This window comes from Hirsutella rhossiliensis, assembly GCF_020360975.1.
Source record: "Hirsutella rhossiliensis strain HR02 chromosome Unknown scaffold00004, whole genome shotgun sequence".
Taxonomy (NCBI): domain Eukaryota; kingdom Fungi; phylum Ascomycota; class Sordariomycetes; order Hypocreales; family Ophiocordycipitaceae; genus Hirsutella; species Hirsutella rhossiliensis.
Genome location: NW_025408670.1, coordinates 4,911,473 through 4,935,880, shown reverse-complemented (window position 1 = coordinate 4,935,880; position 24,408 = coordinate 4,911,473). Strand labels below are relative to the sequence as shown.

The 24,408-nt window shown below is 59.4% G+C and overlaps 4 protein-coding genes across 4 annotated transcripts; 2 read left to right on the top strand and 2 right to left on the bottom strand.

Annotated features, from left to right (window-relative positions):
* Window positions 1–8,856: 8,856 nt before the first annotated feature.
* Window positions 8,857–11,304, top strand: HRG_04805 (uncharacterized protein; the record flags this gene model as incomplete). Its single annotated transcript, XM_044863276.1, has 1 exon — window positions 8,857–11,304. One exon carries the CDS (start codon window positions 8,857–8,859, stop codon window positions 11,302–11,304), a length of 2,448 nt encoding a protein of 815 aa, XP_044721890.1.
* An 883-nt stretch (window positions 11,305–12,187) lies between these two features.
* Window positions 12,188–13,391, bottom strand: HRG_04804 (autophagocytosis associated protein, active-site domain-containing protein; the record flags this gene model as incomplete). The annotated part of the gene is made up of 3 exons (XM_044863275.1): window positions 12,188–12,241; window positions 12,324–12,792; window positions 12,865–13,391. The coding sequence occupies 3 exons, from the start codon at window positions 13,389–13,391 to the stop codon at window positions 12,188–12,190; spliced, it is 1,050 nt and encodes a 349-aa protein (XP_044721889.1).
* Window positions 13,392–14,217: 826 nt separating this feature from the next.
* HRG_04803 (zinc finger c-x8-C-x5-C-x3-H type (and similar) domain-containing protein) lies at window positions 14,218–15,319 on the bottom strand (the record flags this gene model as incomplete). The annotated part of the gene is made up of 3 exons (XM_044863274.1): window positions 14,218–14,537; window positions 14,595–14,668; window positions 14,730–15,319. The coding sequence occupies 3 exons, from the start codon at window positions 15,317–15,319 to the stop codon at window positions 14,218–14,220; spliced, it is 984 nt and encodes a 327-aa protein (XP_044721888.1).
* Window positions 15,320–17,938: 2,619 nt separating this feature from the next.
* HRG_04802 (PH domain-containing protein) lies at window positions 17,939–23,148 on the top strand (the record flags this gene model as incomplete). The annotated part of the gene is made up of 8 exons (XM_044863273.1): window positions 17,939–18,400; window positions 18,459–19,107; window positions 19,156–20,346; window positions 20,488–20,681; window positions 20,742–21,577; window positions 21,634–21,684; window positions 21,737–22,971; window positions 23,036–23,148. The coding sequence occupies 8 exons, from the start codon at window positions 17,939–17,941 to the stop codon at window positions 23,146–23,148; spliced, it is 4,731 nt and encodes a 1,576-aa protein (XP_044721887.1).
* Between the last annotated feature and the right edge of the window lie 1,260 nt (window positions 23,149–24,408).

The following is a 24,408-nucleotide window of genomic DNA, read 5'->3' as shown; positions in this document are numbered from 1 at the left end:
GGTCATCCATCTTGTGAGGCCCCGACTCACTTGACATGTCACATGATGGCCCGTTCATCCGCCGACGACTGGCAGAAGAAGACAAAAGGAGCTTGGCCATCCGCGTCAAAGGGTTACAGCAAGACGACGGCGGACGGGGACTTTTTCTCCCCTCGATCCCGCCCGAGTCGAATCGAGCTGCCCAAGAGAAGGAAAAACCGGGGCGCGTTTCACAACCCTCCCTGTCGCAGCAGGGTGATGGGGGCTCGTGGTTAACCTGCCCTGCCTTCTGCCTGGGCAGCACGCCGAGAGCTCTTCCTATTCTCCCCGCCGCTGGAACCCTCCTTTGGAGAAAAAGCCGAGCGTCGTCGTCGGTGCCCATGCGCGGCGCGCTCGAGGGCCCCGGGCGCCCGAGCAATCCGCCGCCGCCGCCAAGGGGGGAGGGGGGGCCTGTCACCGTCGGCTGATTCGATCTCGGGCCTTTCTCCAAGCCGGATGAGACTCGTGGAAGAAGGCTGCTGCTGCCATTGTCTGGCTAGAGGCGGCCACGATCGGCTATCTGCGAAGGCTCCCCTCCCGGACACCAGAGGCGTGGTTGCCCCTCCCCTACCTCGGGCGCAGCAGGGCGTCGAGAGTTGAGAGGGTGCTCGAGGGCACTCCCGGAGCATCATGTCCACGCCGCTGGGCCAGCGTGGCAGTGTGTGGCCTCGGCGGAGCCTGCTATGGGCGCGTATTCGCTTTTCTCGGTCGAATATCGGGCTCGTGGCGAAGGACGGCGGCGCCTTCGATGTTGGCAAAGCAGAGGACGCTTCGAGCGCCTCAACCAGTCAAGATAATGCAAGTCTCACCCTGCGTATTCACCCCTTATGCGGCATACACGTGCACTAGACTAGGGTAGGCCGTGGCGGCGATCGGCACACAGCCCTTTCTTTGCCCCGGCTGCGGATGCCCGGGGCTCGGCCGTCGGGTGCCTGCCGAAGACTTCGGCGGGGCCCGACCGGCTCCGCGGGACTACACCGGGGGTTGCGTGGATGTCGGATGCCGAGAGGGCGGCGATCAGAGGGGTCGGCCACTCGGTGTCGTCTTTATTTCTGCGTATTCAGTCCGTTGAGCCGGGGTAGAGACCGGAAAGAGTAATACAGTATGTAAAAACATGCCCGCCAGTTGAGAAGCCAAAAATAGAACTTCATAGACGCAGTACTGCTGAAAGGGGGGCGTGCCGCAGAGAGGAGTGCGTTGCATGCCACATGCAGCACATCACCACGCTCGAGTACAGCTACAAAGACGCCGTCTCCGCCTTATACGAGCAAAGTACAGTACAATACGCCCGTCCGGGTCCCCCTCTCCATCGAGATCCGGCATCGGACCTGGGGCCGCGGGCAAGCTTAAGATGCGGCCGTCCCCTGTTTGCGCCTCTCGTCCTCCCCCACGCCGCCTTGATCGCTGCATGGCGCCAGCGCGTCTGTCGGTGCGACGCTGCCCTCGCGCTCCTGTCTCGCCGCCATTTTGCTCCCTCTCCGCCCTTTCACGCCGCGTGTGTCTGGGGTGGTGAGGAGGAGACAGATGAGTTCCCCCTGCTGTAGCACCCCCCCCGGACGGCCCGTTCGAGCGTCCATGACAGGCCGGCGTCGCCCGTCTTTGCTTGCTGCCAAGGAGGCGCTCTCCAGCCATGACGGCGCGGCGTCGGCTTTGCCACCGATTCCGGGTTCGAGTCCGATCCGGGCCTTGGCTGGGCGTCTGCATGGACGTATATCTCTGGGAGGCTATAGGGATGAATCGTGGTCCGCGTCACGCATCGTCCCCGTGCTACACCGTACGGTACAGTGCAGTGGCTCGCCTGTCTGTAGATGTATTATCCATGGCGAGTAGACAGCGTCACGTCAAACCCCCTATCCACCCCCCCTTCACGCCCCCCTCCCCTCACGCCCCCTTTCTTGTCAGATGCCCGACGCACTGCGACGCTCGGACAGTACGAATCCCTCGAGCTACGGACAGGCTGCCTGGGCCAAGGTTGCACCGCATGGGACGAGCAACTCTATTCCACTGCTGCTTCCATGCATGTTCCTCTGCCTGCATCTCCGTTGTTTCTTTCTGCCTTGGACCAAAGGACCCGTGAATGGCTCGTCTTGACGTCGACCGGGTGGGTGCTCTTGGCTCTGGGCGTGATTGGTCCTCGGTCCCGTCTGGGTCGTCTCTCCGCCTCTTCCAGAACGCTTCTCTCTGGCCCTTGTCGACCGCATCATCACTTTGGTTGCTGTCGTGCAACGACGTCATGTACTGGACAGTCGGCATGGGCACGCGCCGCTGGGGCCGTCGTTTCCGCTTACATGTACGTGCAGGTGCCGAAAGAGTCTTGTAAGACGGGGAAGCTCTCGCGTTGTGTCACTGTCGTCACTGTCTCTTGCCTACATGGGCGTTTGCAGAACACCATCTCGGTCTCCCGAAGTCTCCCGGAGCGAAGCACAAGGCAGCCTACAAGTATACATGCTGTTTCCAGCCAAGACTCCAGAACCGTCGAGGGTTCAGTTCACAGCGTACAAAAGGCCCCGGTCTGCCAAGACGAGACGAGCCGGAGAGCATAAGCAAGCCGCTGATGTCTGCAAAGCGCGGCCGATCGCTGCTCTTGCCGGCTGTTCTCGGCCCTTGGATAGCCCCATGCAAGCCGACGAGGGGCGGCTGCAGTCGACGCAGCCTGGGACGGCGAATCTCAAGGTCGATGCATGTCTAGGCTTGCTGCGTGCATGCTGCGTTGCAGCCTCGGACAAATAGGGCTATCGGGTTGAGTTGAGCCAGTCCCCTCCCTGCCTCCCCATCAGCCAGTCTCCCGACGACCCCTTGGACGCCCCTTCGCACATACTGTACATACATGTCTGCATGGGCCTGTCTGTTTGCTCCGTGTCTCATCGCCAACGCCGTCATTGCTGAAACGGACTGCCTTGGTCGATCCTTGGCAGCGTACGAGGCGCCAGGCACCCTCTTTTGCTCAACGCCAACTCGCCCGGATCGTCCAAGGGGTCCTGCACGCCAAGCACGCCACGCGGAGGGCGCGGGCCCAAGACGATTGGACGGCTCGCGCAGGCAGAGGGAGGGGGCGTGTTGGATGCCATTCATCACCTTCTGTCCCCCGTGTGTCAGAACCAACCGGGCGGTTACATGCTGTATGTCGTGCTACCGTGGTTCGACTGCAGATAAGCATGCTCGTTATACTGTAGTGCTTAGACCATATCGTTAACAGGTCCCTGATGGGGCTCGGTCCCCGTCTTGGGCTCGGGGGCAGTGCACAGAGCTTATTGCAACTTCGCGTCTCTTCTCATCCCCGGGGCGAGGGCAGGTGGTGGACGACGGGAGAGGCTTGACGGGTCGGCTCCCATTACCGGGCCAAGCTCTCCGGCTGCTCACAGATGGGCTCGAGCTTCTGGGAAAAGGGGCATTGGCACACGTGTGCCTGTCTGGAGTGTTCCCCTGAATCGGGCTTCCAGGAGATATTGGACAAGCTTGCGGAAGATTAGGCATCTACGGCCTAAGACAGCACATTCATGAGCCTTTCCTCATTCGTGATTGCCAATGCTGGTGATTTATCTGCTACTCAAAGTCGGTAGAAAGCCCTACACTGCAGAAGTTCTATGTGACGTCTGCATCACCTCGTCTCCATTCATGGAGGCTGGAATTTTGCCGCTGAAATATGCCAAAGGAGGGAGAATGAAGGAATATCCAATGAAACTTGGGCTCGCCTTGATACTGAGCTCCATCCAAAGGTCAAGCGATACAAATAATCGTCTGTAGTAGAGTAAAGATACGAGGTGATTGCTTGCTACTTGCATCTCCGGCTGCTTCATGCCCAGGATTTCTACAATCTTTGGGACTGAAGCGGAATATCAACCAGGGCCATGGCTTGTATGCGTATTCAAGCCCTACACTCACGGGGTAAAACTTGGAAAACGCAAAGCCGACCGTCTTTTCAACCCTACAGGCCGACTCGACGCTCGGCCCATGGCTGCAAGAGCACGCAATCATGTAGTTCAGGGGGACTCTGCTTTGGAAGGACACCGTATAGGCTAGAAAGACTAAAGGAGCTGCTTCACGCAATCATACTATTACAGGGATTAATTTCAGCAATGGTGTGTTTTGTTTGAAAACGTGGTAGAGACGCCTACGTGATTCATCTCTGACTCAGTTGCATGAGCGGATAGCAAGTCTATCGCTGGGCTTCGTGCCATTTACTTACCCTTCTACGCGTCCCATTTGCTCTCTAAAAAGACCTCCTTTTCAGTTCGACTCTGATGAAAGATGTCGAGAACCGTTCACGAGAGCAAAGCCCGGATGTTTCTCGCGGGCTCGGTTTTGAAACTTGCCAGAGCACGGCCTATTTACTTCCATCACGAGCATGGTACGAATCTTCAACAGGGAGGCCGACTCTCTCCCTGGAGATTTCTCCCAGTTTTGGAACACGCCGGGACTATCTTGAGTTGTTGCCTGAGCGGAGGATTCCTCGGCATGTGAGCAACTTATCTCGACGAGTTTCATGCACCCCCATATATTCGTCACTTACATGTCAAGGCCACTCGCGCGCTTTTCTCTCTCAAAAAGCTCTTGGTTACTACACACTATTCACCTCCTTTCCCACCTCCGAGGCCAGGACTTTCGTTCTGTCTCCAAGCAAACCAGGAGCGAAAGCGTTCGTCTTGAGGTCTGATGACGTTTCTTACAAAAAACTCGTCATCAAAGGATATCAATTACCATTCATCTTGTGCCAGCAGCCGTGGGTTGTAGTTCAGACAGGGCCAAGTGGTTTAAGCCGTTGTGCAAGTAGTGGACCAACCCTGGAGCCCTCGATGTTATACTCCTCCAAGACGGTGAAAACAGTGAATCAGGGTGCTTCAGGATCATGCTGGAGCCTTTCATGTCACAGGTGAGACGGCAAAAATGTCACTGCGGCTTGGATTGCGGATGAGTGTAGGAGAAAGCACGATCAGGGGCCAGCAGCGACCAGCCACGATCCGCCCATTGTGAAGATGTCTTTAGGGGTTTTCAGAAAGTCCGTAGATTAGATTAAAACTGCAAAGCTCGGGCGGGCTGCGTCCGGAATGTCGCTGTTGTTCCATTTTGTGCACCACTTCTGATTGAGAAACCCGAGCAGCGTTGCTCTCAACATTATCCCATGTGAGCACTCGGCTTGACTCGGGTGCAGTTTAGCAACTGGACTCGACGTAACCTTATCGTCCAGTGACTTGTCATCAAACCACCCGACCAATCTCGTGCTCTCCCTCGTCTCTGTCTCTTGATCTCGGCCAGGAGTTGGTCATCTGTCACCGGCCCAGGCCGCCATCATCACGAGGTGTTGTTCACCGCAGCCACGAACCACTCTCTGCGAGTTCACATGGGATCTAGAAGAGCATCGAGCGTAGATGTTTCTTGTCTGCTGCCTCAACTGATCTGCCGGCTGAGCAAGGATCGCAGCAGAACTTCAAGTGAAGCCAAACGTAATCGCCCGGGAACTTGGCAAGAGACTGGAGCAAGCGGGTGGACTTGAAGCAGGACAGGCATTTGGAGTGCCATGGCTAAATGGAGGCCCAGCTTCCCTGGTCGAAGCCTCGGAGCGTGTCAGTGCTAAGAGCACTTGAGGCATCAGGCACGCATCAACCAAGGCCACAGTCCTCTTACCGTGCTCTGCCCGCTTGTGAGACCAGGCAAAAAGGCTGGCCGTCGCTTCCATGGTAAGCATCGACTGCCCTCGCGAGCAGTGTCCGTCTCCGGGTGATTCTTGCGTGAATAGCTGAGCACACTCGGGACAACCGGGAGGGTACGACGTGTTTCCTCGTCGGGTTCTCTACAAAGGTCCATGGCCGTTGGGACGACCCTTCTACGCTCCGTCACGCATGAAGTCGGTTGGTCCAACCTGCGACCGTGTCTCTCCCTCACCTGATACCAACAGATTTATTGAGCCCATAGAGCGGCGTGCGCGGCTACAGTCACGGAAAGTGGAAAAGAGGCGTTGAGTGTCTTACAAGACCGATGGCTGCCGGACGGAGCGCCGACGGAATGGAGTTGTTGAGCCTTTTTCCCCCTCATCTCGAGATCCTGGTCCATGTCTCGCATCTTTGGTTGGGCCGCGGCCGGACTGCGTGGCCGCTGGGGTTAGTGAAGGCATTTGTGGGGGTAGCTATGTTGACTGCTACTGCGTGGCGTTCTTGAAGCAGAGGCGCTTGGTGCAAGGCCGAGGTCAGCAGCCGTTGCCGCGGAGCGTGAGGGACGGAGCCGCAGGCATGTGGGAGACAGGCGAAGACGGGGGCGGCGGCGCATGGGAGGTGCAAAGTGGGTGTGGGCGGCGTCTATGTCTGTCAGTCAAGTAAGCTATCGAGGGAAGAAGGAGCCGGCTGTCTTTCTGAGGCATGATGGCTGGTGGTGCCCGTGTGTCGTGCGTATCCGTGAAACAGGCATCCGTCCGGCTTTTGTGTGTGCCGCGGGTTCAGTTCAGCTGCTTGCAAGCTGCTTGCAAGCTGCCCGATGCAGAGCCGTGCAGCGAAGATGGCGTGGGCAATCGATGGGGGCCAAAGAGGACGGAAGAAGCAAGCAAACGCTCTGGCCGGGTCCCGGACAGTGCCGTGCGTTGGGGTGGTTTCTTCACCTGCTGGCTGCTCTGTCGCTGCAGCGGTGAGTCGTCGGTTGACGGAAGCGGTGATGTGATGGCTCCAGGGACAAAGAGGGACAGTACAGTGCCAGTCTGTCCCTACCCACCTACCTCGGCAGGGATTGATACAGTGTCTCGTACAGTGTCCTGTGCAGTGCTCCAGATGTCTTCGCATCCCATTGGCATACGGACGGGGTACGGAGTCATGAGTGGAAGGCAAAGAAACGCCACTGGCCGCACTGGCCAGCAGTCCGTGTATGCACTGTGCACGCACGGGCACCCGTCGAGGGCGCAAAAAGTAATGATGGCCCTTGCCGTCGATGCCGCCCATCCATCCAGGCCAAGAGGTGGTCTAGGCTAATTATTCCCGGTTTCTTCCTTCTCGCCCCTAATTAACTACTGTTTGTACTGATACTCATCGGGCCAACGCTCTGCAAAGACGTGCGTGGTCTCTCGACCGACACGACGCTTAGTCATCGGGGCTGGCTCCTCTAGCAATACTACAGACCATACAGATAAGAGTGTCTGCTCGGCCAACAAGAGTTGCATCGCTGGTGCGTGTCATCAGTCACAGTTGAATGTGAATACGGACTTGACGACTGTCGTTCCGCTCGCTACATGTCATAACTGAAATCAAAAGTCGGGGCATGTGATCTCGTTGTTGGTGAGTGCGATGGCAGGACAGCCACTCGTCGTCGACCAGGCATGGTTGCTCAGGGCGTTGGCAGCCTTCGATTGGCGCTCTGCATCACCGTCCTGCGCGTGGGCTTTCTTTTCCCGGGCCCCTGCGGGTGCTCCAACGCAGCCGCCAGGTACACGGGCAAGTCGTTGGACCCTGTTTGATGGGCAACGGGGAACAAGGCCGGTACAGGGCCGCTACATGGCCAGCCGACAGCACTATCAGTAAGCACGGCTCGCGGTGCACATGACAGTGCGTCGTCTGGCGCTGGATGATATCAGCCCAAGTACTACACCCCACTGTACTTGCCTGGCCCTGGCGCCGATCTGCGTGTGACAGTGGCCTGTCTTTTTTGCCTGTTAGCCTGCATCACGAGTCGCCGCCCACTCTCTCTTCCTCCCGCCCTCTGTGCCTCCCTCCCTCTGTGCCTCCCTCGCCCAACGTCCACGTCACCAGCTTCCCGACGGTACCATATGTATCATCTCACCTGCATCGCCGGCCCTTGACCCCAAGTGCATGGCATTTTGTGAGGCAACGCATCGTGCATCACACATGCTGCTCCGTCCGTGGCTTTGCCCTCACCTCACGGCCGCCCATGCAGCCACCCGTTGCTCTAGAGCCGGTACGAACCGTCCCTCCTCGTCGCCCAAAATAGAAGCCCAACCGACGACGACTTCCATCGACACCGACATCGTCGACACCGCCGCTTCCACCGCCCCCGGCCTCGACTCCTCCAACGCCCGACTCCTCCAACCCTCTCTCCCGCCCACGTCCCCGCGAGCCCCCCCCCCCACTCCCACTCCCCGGAACCAACAAACCAGACAGAAAACGGCCCGCCCTTGGTCGGCCTCGCGCATGCCAAAACAGCTCCCGACAGCCAAACACGTATCCGCCATCCACCTCTTTTCTGCATCACCCGTGCCTCGCCGGTACGTGGCAACCCGCGGTTCAGGCCCAAGCCAAGGGCCAATCCCGAGCATACGTCTCCTCAGCCGTCGCCGTCGCCTTTGCTTTTGCTGCCGCTGTTGCATCTCTTCCCTTGCTCTCGCTATCCTCCCTCCCGCTCTCGCGTTACACCACTCTCCTTGGCTGCCCGCACCCTCATCAGCAGCCAACGGGCCCCTGTCGCCACAATCTGGAACCTGCCCCACGGCCTGAACCTCTAGTTCCCACCGCCAAACCCTCCTCTCGCCCTCCCTTGGACGCCGGTATCCGACAAGCCAGCCCGTTTTCCACCGGCACCTGCTCGGACGGCTGCGGAACATGGGAGCCTGGGCGAACGACAACAAGAAGCCTGCCTCGCAAACGAATTGACGCCCTCGACAACGTGCCACCTTCTCCCCTACCAAGTAAAACAAGTCAACCGACTGGGACTGTGCCGGCCCTCCTGGTCCTGTCCTGCTCTCGCCATTGGCAGACAGCTAGCTCTATCTGGCTTCCGCGTCTGCGCCTTGTCCATCAATCATCCTCGGTTGACGGTTTCCGTTTCCCTACGTTACATACATACGCACGCAGCCGCCTCGCACCAGTCTGTTGACCTGCCTGGGTCAGCATGCCGTCACCCGCTGCCATGCCATCGGCCGTGGTCGACACAATCCTTGCGCCTGCATGTCCCAATCGCTTGCAGACCGACGTCAACATCGCCGCCACCTACTATCCGTCCGTCTCCCGCAATCCTCGTCGAGCTCCATCCCTCGACTCCTCCCCTGCCGGCGGGAAATACCGTGCGGCCAGTCCCGATCTAGGCCGCTCTGCTTCGGCCCCTGCGACAGTTGCCGCTGGCCTGCAGCACCAGTTGCCGCCCGCTGTCAGTCATTCATACCTCAGCAGCCCCTCTCCATCTCGAGAGCTTCGCGGCTCTCCATCGCACCCACAACTCTCCAGCAGCTTGCCCTCGACAATCCACGGTCTTGTCTCGCCCTGCATCGCTCGAGACAATAATTCCTCTTTCGACTGGTCGCCTCCTCCGAGCTTAGCCAAGGCTCCTGCGTCAAGGCCCATCCCGTTGGAACCCTCGCACGGCGCTTGGTCTCCCCCAGGGCTCGGCACTGGCGCCGCCTCCGCCCCCCTACGCGGCTCGATTCCCTTCTCGACCTCGTTACCTCTGACCGCCACCCAAGGCCCAGATCCCGCCCTGCCCGACAGCTTCCTCTCAGCATTGCCCTTGAGCTATCCTGCCGGCACCGCAATATCCCAGGCCTCACCCTCATACGTCGGACTCAGCCCCAGCCCCGGACCCGGACCCGTTCTCGTTTCCCGAACTGCTCCGCCTACGACCACGGCCATCGGCTTCAACCCCCCATACACGTGGCCCCTTGCTGCGTCCATCAAGAGCGATTCCGTCTTCTCAGTACCGCAGTCCGCGTGCCCGCTAGCTTCGGCCGCACCCAATTTCGAGTCCGGCACTTTCTCGGGCGCCTTTCCAACTGCCATCTCCGCACTGCCGCCTGGCTCCGTGTCCCCTCTTTACCTGGGCGCCGGTGCCACGCCTGTGGCGGCTCTGTCAGGACCCGTGTCTGACGGCACTGTTGCTTCTCCGCAAACCGGATCCGACACCGTTGAATCGCTTCGCCACCAGCTCTCCTTTCTGATCCAAGCTTGGATGGCCGATCGTGAAAGTAGCCGGCCGGCGAAGGAGCAGACCGAGGAAGTGCTTCACCGAATGCACATCGCCATGGAGAGCGGCCGCGAGCAATGGACCAGCGATAGGACGGCAATGCAGCGTGAGCTCGAGAGTCTGAATGCTCAAGTCTATCAATTGAAGCAGGAAAATGCGACCCTGAAAGCCGCTGCGGCTCGGATAAACAAGCGTCACAGCTTTGTATCTCGGGCTGGCCGGCGTGGCACATACGCTCCAACTAGCAGTTCATCTCCGTCCGACCCTGACGATCCTGCGGCTGCCAGCCTGTCGTCGCAAAGTGGCAGCTCCAGAGCGTATATTTTTTCCCCACCCCCGCGCTTTGGTGCCGCGCCGCGCCGCACTCACATTGCGACCCCTGGGAGCTCTCGGACCTCCCCTTGTGGACTGCCAGCGCCGTCACATGTCTCGCCACTCGGCCCTCGCTCGCAGCCCCGGCATTCCGCTGCCGTCGACTTCATGGATCCCCTGGCCCGGAATGGCAAAGGGCCGCCCGCTCCCATCATCGACGTGCGGGAGATTGATCCCAGGCTCGAGGGAATTCCCCTCAGAGCAAACGCAGTCCAGAGGTCCACATTTGCCCCGGCACCGGCCCATTCTTCCTTGGCCATTTTTCTACGAAGGGGCGGCCAGGCCCGCGACTCCGCTGCAACACGTCGAACTCGTCGCTTGTCCATGGACCGGACCAGATTCTGGCGGCTGAGGCGTACGTCATCCAAAGACCAGACCCTGCAGGTGTTGGCCGCTGAGGAATCTCGACGCTTGACCATGCACGCCGGTCACACGCCCAACCACTCCCTATCCCTCCTCCCAACCATGACTACCACGGGAGGTGATTCGACTGGCTACGAGAGCATGCGAGCCACACCGTCAGCCGAAGCACGGTCGGTTTGCTTGGGCCGACATGGTCTCGCTGATCCTGGAGAGTTCGAGGACGACGAAACGTCAGAAGATGCAGAATCGGACCAGGACGCGCTCGCCGACATTGAGGATTGTCGGGCGGGCCTCGGCCTGGAGCTACTCGAAGACAAACCACTCAAAGGCCCCTTGATGGTCAAGAACATACCCGCTCATGATGATGTGTTTTTCGCGAAACTGGATCGGAAGCTCGAATGCCTCAAAACCTGGCAGGACGCCCTTCCGAGCGTCTTGCGCGAATCCTCCCCAGTGAGGGAATTCGGATGCCGCTCGCCTGGCGTCGGCGAGCAGCCTCGGCAGCCTGTGCCAGCTCCGCCTCTGGGGGGCGACGCCTCGCATGACACAGGCTCTGCACGTGAGAGTGTGGACGAAGGAGAGTCTGGCGAAAACGACATTGAGCCCGACGTCCCTCTCAAGATGAAGAACACGAGCAATTTTGGTGCGCCGTTTGGTTCCGCTTAGGGCGGAGTGTACTTAAACCACCCGTCATGGTCGGCCCTCACTTATTCTTTAATCGCTTTGGTTTCGACATCGTCTTGGAAAAGACGTCGAGTGGACCCCGGGTTTCTCAGCATACCATATTTTCTTTTCTTATACCCTCCGTGGCCGATCCGCGCCGCCTGGCACATGGGACTTTGGACGCGGAAAGGAGTGGCGCCTTCCGCAGCAGCCCGGCGATGGCCGATGCAAACTCCATTACTTGTTCCATGATTCCCTTTGTCCCCCTTCCTTTCTTTTCCCCCTTGGGCCTCCAATGCCTGGAGAGGTTTTGCCGTGGGGTCTCTGATGTATGACAGATGATGAAGCAGTTGGTTGCTGATGCGTTGATACCACTATGATCCTGATTAAAAGACGCATCGCGGGAGTATTACCTTGGATATCACGCCTTGAAGACTGAGATGGAGGGTACCTAGATGGTACACTTCGGCGAGGGGAGAAGGCCACGAGGTGCATGTCGAAAACTTTGGTCTATTGTGTATTTTGGGTAATGGTGAAACGAGGACGACGAGTATGTGTCCTCCCTTGCAGCAAGCCTGGTCAATACAGACATTTCCCATCCAAGTCCTTTTCCACCCGTCCGCGCGCTCGGCAGTCGTAGTCCCGGCGTTCAATTCAGCGTGACAGAATCCAAAAAAAAATGTTTTCAACATGTCGATCCAGTTGGTCCATGTCGGTAAAGGAAAGCTAGACAAACAACTCACGCGTGTTGATGCCGACGCCAGAAGGGCCCCCTCAGGACCAAATCATGGCCAAGTCCCGTGTGCGCCAAAACCACCGCGCCAACCAGCCGCTGCAGAGAAGCACCACGTGTACGCCTTGTCCCAGTCTCGAGTGCTGCGCCGGTTCAAACGCCCATTGTGAAGTCGTGCTCGATGCCAGGCGTGACGCTGGCCATGAACTGGGGAAAAATGCAAGTCAGTGCCCGAGACGGAAGTCATTGCAGAGATAGCGAGAGAGAGAGAGAGAGAGAGAAAACCAACCTTGAGGAAGACGACGAGATACTGGTCCACGCGAATGGCCACTTCGTGCTCATCCGCATCAACGCCATCGACTTCCTCCCACTCTTCCTTGTCGGCCGCCTCCTGCGCGCTGTGCACGTCGAGCTTGCTGAGCTCGTCGACGAGCCCCTCCATGCCCTGCTCGCTGCCGACGGCCTTGCCCGCGCGGAGCTTGTCGCGGCGGATGCGCAGGGAGGCGTCGGCGCGGTCGAGAAGCGTCTTCATGACCGACGCGTGCTTACAGGGGTGCACGCTGGCCATCTTGATGTTGTTTGCGAACAGGGGAAAGTCCTCGAGCGTCACCGTCTTGTCCTTGTAGTCGCCCACAATGTCGTCCATCATGCTCTGCGGCGGCAGGGGCTGGCCGTTGGGCAGGTAGCCCGAGAGGTAGAGCCGGGGAGTCCGGTAGTAAGGCGTGTACATGATGTAGAGGGTGTAGGTGCGGCGGCCGCTGCGAGGCGCTGTTAGCGAGATGCGAGGCGGCGGAGGAGAGTATCAGGAGAAGGGGAGAACGGGGGCGCACCTGTTTCTAGAATCACTGCCGACGTCCCGGATGATAGCCTCGTCGTCGTCGTCGTCTTCCATGTCCGGGATGTCGTCGTCTTCAGTGTCGGTCGGCTCGCCCACGTTGCCAGAGTCGTCGACGGTCCGCACTTCGCGCGCCTTGAGCGGCTGCGAGCTCGCCAAGCCCCCCGTCCTCAGCCAGCCGTCGTCGTCGGCGCCAGAGCCGGCGGCTGCCTTGAAGTCATCGCCGTCGTTGACGAGGGCCTCTTCATGGCCGGCATCGCCGGCGAAGTCGTCGTTGAGGCGGCGGTGGCAGGGCACGTTGCGGGTGACAAGGTACTGCTTGCCGGGGGGCAGGTAGCTGACGCGGCGGCTCTCGTCGTCTGCGTCGCCCCAGGACCACGTGGGGAACTTGTAGACGAGGTAGTCGCCGGCAGCAAGGAACTCTTCTGGGGTGATCTGGCCCGTCTGGCGAAAGGTCGACGTGTGCGATACCGGCGTGTACCGATCGCGGAGGGTGTTGACGGTGGATTTGATGTAGTTCATGGCTTATGGTGCCAGTGTGCCAAGCAGGGGCACGTACGTGTCTGCAGCTGCCGACTCTGCTTTACGGGATGACTCGTGTCGTATGCAACCAGCGGTCGGGGCGATGGAGAGAGGTTGCTCGCGGATAGCGGGGGAGGGGCGCCGAGGGGATACCGGCGGGGGAGAGCAATGCAAGAGACGAGAGGCTAGAGGCAGAAGGGGGGAGAGAAGAAGGACAAGTAAATAATCAGGTGTGCAGTTCAATGTTGGCTGATGACTTGATGCTCGGCTGGTTGGCTGGATGATGCAAAATGGCGAAGCTGCCGGTGACCCCCGGTGACGGAGGGGGCAAGATGAGACGATCAGGTGGTAATGGGGGCGGCCTCTGTGTCCCAGTGACCTTGTCCCGTCGGCGGCCATATGCCATGCGGCTGCCGTACCAGGTACTTGCTGCATGCCTTTATTGCCTGCAAGGGACCACGGCCTGGCATGCGTGATCGAGGTAGTACAAGTACCTCCTGTACCTGCGGAGTGACCCTTGGATGTTTGGCAGCGTCTGGGCGCTGTGCGATTCTCTTGACAGGTGCTCCGCACCCGGCAGGTACCTGGTACGGCGGCGGCTCACGAGATTGAGTTGTTGTCACCCAGCGTCCTGCGGCTCAATCATCTGGGTTGGGTTTTTTACGCTTTGTTCCACACGTCTGGAAGGAAGGCAGAATCTCCAACCGTGTACAGTCCAGGCATCAATCAACCGGATTCCTTAACCCCGGAATGTATGCTGAGGCGCTTAATCAAAGTTGGTCGTTGGCCACATCCCCCGTCTTGCCGGCGACTTTGTCCCCGCCCGTCACGTCGAGTCATCCTCAACTCCGCCTTCTTCATCCTCGCTGACCTCCTCGCCAGCCTCGAGCGCCTCCTGTCTCCTCTTTGCCGCCCGCTCCCGTTTCCGTTCCAAGAGCTTCTTGAGCCGCTTGGCCGTGTTGAACACTCCGTTCGTCCCTGACCCACACGCCGCACATGTTGGGTCGCGCCTGAATCTCTTGAGGGCGCACGATTCGCAAAAGTAGTGCCCGCATCTCGTCACTATCGGTTCCTTGTATGACTCCCTGCAGATGATGCACACGAAAGGTATGCTCTCGAGCATCGCCTCGTCGTCGTCTTCGACTGCTGCTTGTTTGTCTCGGTTCGCGCTGGCCATGACGGTGCCCCCCAGGTTCTTCTTGCCCTTTGTCACGTTCTCCCATTCTTTGTCGAGCTGCCAGCCTTGCTTGTAGTCCTCTCGGCTATGTAGGAACTTGCTATGGGCGACAACCTCAAGTCAGCATCCGTCACGAGTAGTGTTGGTTAATGGGGACGTACCAATTGTCGCCGAAACCACAGAAGCCCGTCTGCTTGTAGTCCTTGCAGACATCGGGAGCGAAATCCGTGACGGTGATGGTCCGGATGTTGGTCGGAGCCTTGATGGGCCCTACGGTCCGTTGCGGTGCGTCTGAGTTCTTTTGTATAAAGGAAGTCTGATTCGCCAGTCCCTTGTATGTTCCATCGGGCTGTACATCCTTTGAGAGCGATCGTGTGGAGCCAAGCAAGTTCTTCGTCGAGAGCGCGCCTTTGGCATCTTCGTCGTACCAGTTGGTCTGCTTGGTGGCGTCGTTGGCGCTGGTGATGGGGGCGTTCCGATTCGCGGTGAAGACGGTCGATGCCAGGTTACTCTCGCCGCTCACGACGTGCCTCGACGTGGCTGTGACTATAGTGGCGGCCTTCTTGCGCCGCTTCACGCGCCGGCCAGACTCGTCGTCGGACGACGAGTAGTCGCTGTCGCTGTCGCTGTTTGCCGGTGGCGGCGTTGCTGGTCTCTTTCTCAAGTTGGCCTTGCCCTTAGCGCCCCTTCGCTTGAATATGGCGACAGGTTTGCTTTCAACCTGCGGCGCACCGGCGTCAGTTGCCTCCATGTTAGGTGCTGATTGCTCTGAGGTGAGAAGCGGTGGTCGTGATGGAAAATGACGGAACCAAGGAGCTTGCAACATGCCGGTGATGTCAAGAGGGTTAAAGCGTCTGCAAGCTGATTAATCTATGCCGCGAAAGGATCCAGATTTGCTTTGCTGGCTACAGCGGGGTGATGACTAACAAGCCGAAGCACGCGACCCTGATCAAGCTCAATCTACGGAGACCCTGACTTGACTGAAGTGGGCAGAAACAAACGACCGGACGCATAAGCAAAACATGACATTGCCTATTGCCGGACCCTTCACCACCCTTTTCCTTTCTACTTGCCTCCATCCTGCTCGGCTCGCTCCATCACTGACGGATCGACTAGACACGCGGTTTCGCGTCGAGGCTTTCCTTTTGCGGAGCGCGGCCTTGATCCTTGATGCTCCATTGGCACTCGATACCTCTAGCTCGCCACAATAACGAACCGAGACATCCAACTGAGACACACCCTGCCGAGGCGATGATGAAGCGCGTCGCGCAGACCGAGATCCGTGAACCCCGCCCGCCCAGCACCTGTTGGTTGGCGGCACCTTGCTTACCCGAGTGCTTGACTCGCAAACTCGGTGCCAGACCCGGCTGGGCACAGGAAAAAGGAAAGGTATTGAGAAACTGTTTATGCAGCGCACCGGCACGTGTTTCGCCTGGTTGTCTGAGTATAAAGCAGCGACTGCGTCTTGTTGATTGGGACTATAGCCTTCACAAGCAAGCAAGGCGTCCAAGGTCGCCGAGAGGCGGAACATGCAGCTAGGTGAAGCATCTGCTGCGCCTACATGCACTTGGTGTTGTCCTTGACTGGCGCTCCTTGCAGATATGCTGTAAGCTCGGCGACATAGTATCTGTGCGTCTGAGTCGGTCTGCAAGTGATATCCGACAAGATGCACACTCGTGGGAGTCCGTGGACTGGCAAAACAAGACGAGGTACGATATCGAGGACGCACACGCTGGCGAGCACATTAGCGGCGACTGGCAGTGAGTGACGCGGATACACACATGACACAATATGCATCATGCTCGTGCTGTATCACCTCAATGTAGATGCGCTTGATGGTTGTTAGCTGATGGCGATGTGCGCGCTCAACGAGAGCAAGCAGTTGGTCGGGGGGCCAGCGGCTGCCAGCCAGGCGGGCAGGTAGTTAATCGGGCAATAAATCGAGCAGCCGGTCGAGTAGTCAATCGGGAGTAGTCAATCGGGAGTAGTCAATCATGCGGTGGATCAGGCTATAAAGACGAGTTAAGAGGAAGATGAGCACATGATCCGCGACGCGCCCCGAGGGTCGAGATGTCTCGTCAATTCAAAGTAGCAAAAGAAGACGGACGAGACACGATAGTTGGCGGGCATTCCGATGGTCCAAGATGTGGGCGGTACGGACGGAAAGACTATTGCTGGATGAAGTGAGCATCTAAGTTATAGCTATTCCGTTTGCCGGCGCTGCTGCTCTTTGTTTATCGTTGATGCAGCTTCAAGCATGGGCTGTTATGGACTGTTTACACACCCACTGCAGACTAGGTAGTAATTAGCAAGGCCTAGCTCGGCAGACAGGGAAGCTGGACGAGGGGCGCTAGGATCAGACGCTGCCTTTTGCTCCCTGGCCGCGGCGGCGATCCACCGAGATAGCCAGCTTAACCATGGATGGCCCCCCACCTCGCCGCCCAATTTTGCCGACCGACTGGTGGCAGTGCGTGTCTTCTCTTCATCACCAACCCTCTCTTCCCACTCACCACCATCCACATCCACACCCACTCACACTCGCTCTGCTGCAGAGCCTTGTTGCTAGCAGCGCATTTGTTTTCTTTCGTTTCTTCTTCCCCGCAGCGGCCCGTTTGTTGCCCAGTGACACCTACCAGCTACCTAAACATCCCATTCTCGCTCCTTATCCGCGGCGCCCTGTTCCATCTCATCCTGTAGGTTTGCGTGCGCGACTCGTTCGTTCCCTCGCATCTTTGGCTACCGAAGCCCTCTCCAGAAGACGACTCCTAAAAAAAAGCGTTTGAAGAATCCACCCCTCGAGACGCTTTTCCCCTGCAGCGCCAGCGAGAGAATACACACACCAGAAAACACTCACAACATTATAAGTTGATAGCGCGCACGGCTAGGCCGATCAGCGGCACGGCCCAGCAGCGCATCTTGCTCCTCTCAACGGGCGCCAACTCAATTGGGCGTCGGGGAATGGTCAACAATCGCGCGACATCATTCCAGCCCAGCGCCTCTCTCTCGCTGCCGACAATCGACGGCTGAAACCGAGGGCGGCCTGCTTCTTCCCTATTCCCATTCTGCCTCTCGAGGAGTTTTTCTTTCCTTTTTCTTGCCCGCGGCCTGCCCCCTCCGCCTCCCTACCACGCGCCTGTCCCTCCTTCACTGTGCGCTCCGGCTCCTCCCACCCCTGCAGGAAATACTTCGGATAGATTGCTTGATTACCTGTCCATCTCACCACCTCGCGCCTCGGTTCCACGCCGTGCCCCCGACGTCGTCCTGCGTGCGACTCAAGACTCCCTACGGCCGCCCGAGTGCTACGGATTCGACCTCTGAATGCCGTCGCCGTGCTTCTAGTCAGTCTTCCTGACCGTCTTGGCTCGCTGCCATGGCCTCGTCCCTCACCGCGGACGGGCGCCCAAGCCTCCCCGCTCCTGGGGATGCCGCAAACGACCCCTTCGTCGCCGCCGCCGCACCCAAGACGCACCATCGCTTCTCCGACTTTGACCAGGACCTCTTCGCCGCTGGGCCTGGCTCGTCCCCTACGCAGGCCAAGCTCGCCCTCGAGGCCCATCTCGCAGAGACGGACCGCCGCCTCGATGAAGCTGGGAAACTCGGCACCGCCCTCGTCTCCCAGCGCAAGGCGCTGACCGAGCAGCTGCACGAGGTGGAGCAGCTGCAGGCCGAGGGCCAGATAGGTCCAGATCTGCGCAAGAAGCTCGTCGAGATCGAGAGGGAGTACAATGACGTGGCCCGCGAGTCGGCCCGCGTATTCCTGCCCAAGCAGCGCGTGCCCAGCAATGAGGTCAATCCGGGCTCCCCCTACGTGCCAGAGGCTCGCAGTGGCAGGGTGAGCATTTGCCTGGTAGCCCTCTACACCGAGCGCGCCTTGCTAACCGTCATGCTAGCGATCCGTCAGCCCCTCCAAGTTTGAAAGCCAGGCCACCGGCTCTCCGACCAAGCTTAACGTGCCGAATCGCAGAAGCCGCAACCAGCCGACCAACCGCGTCCATGACATTGAGTTTGCCGCCGAAATCAGCACCTCGCTCATCGCTCAAGTTCGGAATCTGCAGTCTCTCCTCTCTGAGCGGGATGAGGAAAACAAGACTCTCCACTCGGAGAGGACCAAGCTCGAGATCGAGGCCGAGAACCTGCAGCAGCGCCTCAGGACGCTCGACGAGAGCGAGCACCGCTACAAGGAAGAGAATTGGAACCTCGAAACTCGTCTGCAGGAGCTCTCGTCGCAGCAAAGAGAGGCCGCTGATCGTGAAAAGCGGCTTACCCAGGCGCTCGGCATCACCAACGCTGACAAAACTGCCGCTCAGAAGGACCTAGACGAGGTCAAGCTCTCACTCTCAAAACTCGCCGAGGAGCACGCCGCCGTCATCAAGCATCATGATATCGAGCTGGGCACGGCCAAGCGTACCATGGTCATGGCCGAGGGCGAACGGACGGCCCTGCAGCGCAAGATTGACGACTTGACCAGCCAAAACCAGGAGCTTGCCAAGGCCTTCTCCCAGCAGCGCGGGAGGGCAACCGACCGGGAGCCGGGCGCGGGCGCGAGTGACGATGACTTTGAAACGGCGACGGATAACATGACTCCAGAGCACTCTCCGCCACCATCCCCCATCAAGGGCACGCCCAGGCACTCCATGCTGGAAACGGAGACGGTCAAGACCTCGCTGCAGCATGCTCAGAGGACCATCCAGAGCCAACGCAACCAGCTGCACCGCGAGAAGACGGAGAAGCTTGAGCTGCGGCGCCTCATCCAGGACCTCCGCGACGATCTCGAAAAGGCTAAAAACGACGCGACAGGCGCTGCATCCAACCGGCGAAGCCGCAAAGTAGAATCCAAGGACTTGAAGAAGTCGCAGCGCTTGCTCGGCAACTTCCGTTCTAGCCGGCATGAGATATTGGTGGATGATCCTGAATGGGAGGACAACCCAGATGTGTCTCCAGGAGGAGCATCCGCAAGCACCGGTCCCGCTCGGGGCCCGGGTGCCACGAGCCGAGGAGACGCCAGCGATCAGTTCGAGACGGCGAATGAAGCTAGCGAGTCTGCTTTCGAGACGGCCAACGAGCGGGCCACGGAGACGGAGGACTTCCAGACCGGCAACGAGGAGCTTTCGGGTAGCGACGATACCGAGACCGAGACCGGGAGCCCATCCCGAGGCTTTGGTCGGATGAGGCGTCCCCCGAGTCTGCCCGCTGGCCTCGCCCGACAAAGGAGCCGGGGATCCTTCGACAGCACCGCATCCACCTCGGCCGACGAAGAAGACTCTGCGCTCATGAGAACACCCACGGCGTCTTTGTCCTCTCAGAGAAGCCGCCTCCGCCTCGGCCGCGGCGGCTCCATGTCTCGGACTTCCAGACAAACCAGTGAAGAGCCCAGTTTCCGAAGCAGCCCGGCGAGCTTCGCCAGCGGAGGGACTCCTCAAGCTGGCCAAAGTCTGTTCGCCGAGCTGCAGGATCTTGGCGGAAGCGACGAAGAGTCTGGCGCCGGCACGCCCAGCCGTCGGAGCACACGATCTTTCACCCCCGGCTCGATGCGTCGAAACGTGTCGCCCCCGCCCGCTGTCCCACAGTTGCCCAACGTCATCATGGTTGACAGCGGCGTCATGACCGAGCCCGTTAAGATTACGACGGATACCTTCCAAGAATTGCCTCCTCGACCCATCTCGATGGAATCCATCGTTAACACACCCGTCATGCGTCCCTCGACCGTATGGAGGGACAGTCACGATGCCGACGCGACCGCCTCGCGACCATTGTCCACCGTCTCTCACGGCGAGACGGGTACGCACGACGAGCCGGACTTTGGGGAGAAGCTCGCGCAGTTCCCCGTGCCTCCGACGTCTTCTCCTCTCGCGAAGCCGCCGACCCCACCCTCTCTGGATTTCTCGTCTATCCAATCCCTGGCTTTCGAGCCTCGCGCAGAAGTCCAGACACCGCCGACTCCTCCCACACTTCGCCTCACGCCCCTCTCCGTGCAGCACGTCGAGCCGCTTCCCGAGCCGGAGATCCCTCTGCCCGGACTCTCTCTGTCGACAATTATGGCTGAATGGTTGGAGCCTGTGGCGGAACCAGAGGTTCCTCGCCCAGAGTTGACCCTGGCACCTGTTCTTGCACAAGTCATTGATCCCGTGGCCACGCCTCTCCCATCTCTAACCTTGTCTGCCATCTCCATCGAGACAGTGGCGCCGATCGCAGAGCCAGATGTGCCCAAGCAGATGCCCGCCGCGATCACCCCGGCCTTGCCAGAGCTCATCATGTCGATCATAAGGTCCGAGCATGTGGAGCCCGTCAGCGAGCCCAATATCCTGGTCACTTCGCCGTCCCTCACGTTGTCGACCATTCGAGCCGAGCAACTGGAGCCAAAAGAAGAACGAGAGTCAGTCTGGCCACAGCCGCCCCTGGCCTTCTCAGACATCTTGGCAGAGCACGTCCAGCCTGTGTCTGAGCCACCGCCTGTCGGTCCTACGCTGGCTTTGTCCCCAATTGCGACCGAACACACACATCCGATTACGGAGCCACCTCCCTCTCCACCGGCCCTGGCCATGTCCTCGATTTCGTCCGAGCACGTGGAACCCGTAGCTACTTCTCTATTGGGAACACCTACGCCACCCAATTTTGGCTTTACTAACATTGAGTCGATCGAAACGCGGCCGCTCTCGCCGCGCAGTCTGAGAAGAGACGGCTTCATTCTCCCCCGAGACGATGACTTCCACAGCCGTGAGCCTGGGCAGCCTGAGCCACCGTTCAACAACAAAGCGCTTGGCTTGGCTTTGGGTCGCGGCAAGAAGGGCGACTTTGTTCCTATCATTGCCGAGGATGAGACAAGCCAAACCCCTCGAGACGCCCCTGACGTCGAGACGCCCGAATCGCAGCGCCCGTTCAAGGAAATTTCGAGCAACTCCAACGGCCGTTTACCACGAAAGCAGCGCGAGCCGACGAGCGACCAAGGTGCTCAGACTTCTTTGACTTCAAGCGCCATCGACAAGCTCCTCAACAGCGAGCCGCAGCAAGAGCACGGCCACGACCGTCATGCCTCTATGAGCTCGATGGGCAGCCCTGACACCACAGGGACGGTCAAGGTCCACCGCTGGCAGGAGACCCTGGACAGCCCAGTTCGCGGCAAGGGGGTGGTGGATGGGTCGGCCCTGGAGACAGCAGCACCGCCATTCAGACCCGGAAGCGCCACCAGCGGCAAGGGCTCTACCCACGACGTGCCGCCGCTTCCTTCCAACCACCGGCAGCTCATCGACGCGGCGCGATCCAACTCCGTTCGTAGCACCCTGGGCACCATGGGGCCTCCGCTGTGGCCCGCTTCGGCAATGAAGCAGCAGCGGCCTCGTACCCCCCTCGAGCAACGGCCAACGTCGGCTGCGTCGGCCCGTGCAACTGCTACACCACGATTCAATGGCGGCGGCTCGGCCCACGGGACTGCGGAGATTTACTCGCCGTCGAAGCTGACGGCACGATCTAGGAAGTCGTCGGTATCGTCCTTTGCCTCGGAACTTGACACTCGTTTCAACATCCGACCCGGCGAGATGGGCATGGGTCCCGCGGGCTTCAGTCCCGACACAGATCCTCGCATGATCCAAGCCATTACGCAGACCATGATCGGGGAGTTCCTCTGGAAGTACACGAGAAAGCCGGGGCGCGGCGAGATTTCGGAGAATCGACACAGGCGCTACTTCTGGGTCCATCCCTACACTCGAACGCTGTACTGGAGCGATCGAGATCCCTCGACTGCTGGTCGCACCGAGCTCAAGGCCAAGAGCGTTCCGATCGAGGCCGTGCGTGTCGTGAGCGACGACAACCCCATGCCCCCAGGCCTGCACCGCAAGAGCTTGATCATCATCTCTCCCGGGCGCACCATCAAGTTCACCTGCACGACGGGCCAACGACACGAGACGTGGTTCAATGCGCTCTCGTACCTTTTGCTCAGGACAGACCGGGACGGCCAGTCGGACGCGGAAGAAATGGCGGAGACCATGACGCGCGAAGATGTGGAAGAGTTTAACCCCCAGTTCGGCCGCCGACCCGCCAACGGTAACCAGCCCGAGCGCGCGCCGCCATCGCTATCCTCGTACCACTCGCGGACGACGCGAAATGAGACTTTGGCGGACGGGGCATCGATGGAGATTCCGACCTTGACGCCGGCCAACTACAACAGGCAGTCGGCAGCCACCAGGACATCGGCGGGCACGCTGAGCAAGCTGAGTGGATACTGGAAGGCCGGCGCCCCTAAGCTGTCTGGGACCTTTTCGAGCCTGCGCGGCCGGGGCTCGGGGGGTCAACCTGCGGAAGTGTACGAGGCGAGCGCGGTTCACGACAGCGCCGAGGACCTCCGGGAGATGATTGAGCGGCAGGATAGGGACTCGGACCGGCTTGAGAATGTGAGAGCATGCTGCGACGGTAAGTGTGGAATGCCAGTGGACATGCCCGTGGCGAGGCGGTGAATTGACCGGTGCGTCTGCAGGCAAACATGACGTCGGAACCTTGACGCACTCTTCGAGAGCAGGCCGTGGTCCGCACACGCACTCACATGCTTCGCTGAACATGCCCATGGCGTCGACGCGTTCCCGCGCCTGAGAAGCCACGACCCCCTCGCAACCATGGGGCGCTGCGAGGATGATGGGCGTCGATGGGGAAATACCTTGATGTTTGCGGGGCCCGTGGAGCCGCTTGTCGTGTACCTTGGCCACGCACACCGGGAGAAATACCCTTTGCGCCTCTTTTTTTGTGTATCTGACGACACTTACGATTTGCCTTTTCCCTAATTGTTTTGCATTCTTGCGGGTTGGAAACCTACCTCGTCTACCTTGTTGCCCAGTAGCCTCTTTGGCGAGACTACGAACCAACCCTGAACAATCGCTTTCTTGGACGCCGTCCTTGTTTTCTTTTTGAGTTTCTTTCGTCTACCTTTTCGCGGTGAAAGGGGCGTTGTATTTAAGCACATTGAGAAAGGCTGCCAAGGCCGAGTCTCCCACGTCTTGATCAAGAGTCGGTTGTGGCGAGCAACTGACAGAACGGGGCCTGCGCGCGTTGACGGCAATGCAGATAGCCTACCGCCCGTGACCTGGCAGGGAGGATTCATGCCGAGCTTGTTGGCCAGACTGCATGGAGGTGGGATGAGGTTGGCCGGGTGGAAGCGGCCCGTGAGGCGATGTCTGAGAGGTGTCCGAGAGGATTGTCTCTCAAAGCAGCGCCTGTGTCGATGCTAGGTCGGCAAAGTGGGGGTTCGCGGATGCCATGGACGGGCCGTACGAGACTGTCATATATCTTTACATATCCACTACATGATTTGCCAAGTTGTTGGAATGTTTGATGGTGCCTGGCTGGTGTAAGTCGGACTGAGGCGTCCGTGTCCATCCCATCGGCCCTTTTCTCTCTGCGCCCCACATATACAGGGCCAAGCGAGTTCGCGGTACGTCTAGCATATAACTAGGATAACTAGGAGACGCAGGATGGGAGAGGCAGACGGAAAGAGAGAGTCAGTCTGGCTCCCTTCATATCAAAGGACGCCACAGAGAGAGGCGAGGGCGCTGTGGCCAGCCTGGCCCGTCACATGACGTACGTACTGCTAAGTTACTTTGCACACCTGCAACAAGAAACAGCCCAAGCGTGGCGGTACGTGGGAGTACATCATGTACAGTCTACATGAGAGGCTGCAGGGGTGCCGAAATGCAGGCGTCGGGCTGCTCGGTACCCTGTACTCGGCACACACGTGGGTGCTGACTCGCCGCTAAGCTCAGGTCAGAGGAGAAAGCCACTTGGCCCCGCCACACCCACACTAATGTCACGGGCCGCGAGAGCTTCCCTTTGGTACGGAGTACTTTGTACTCCACAGCA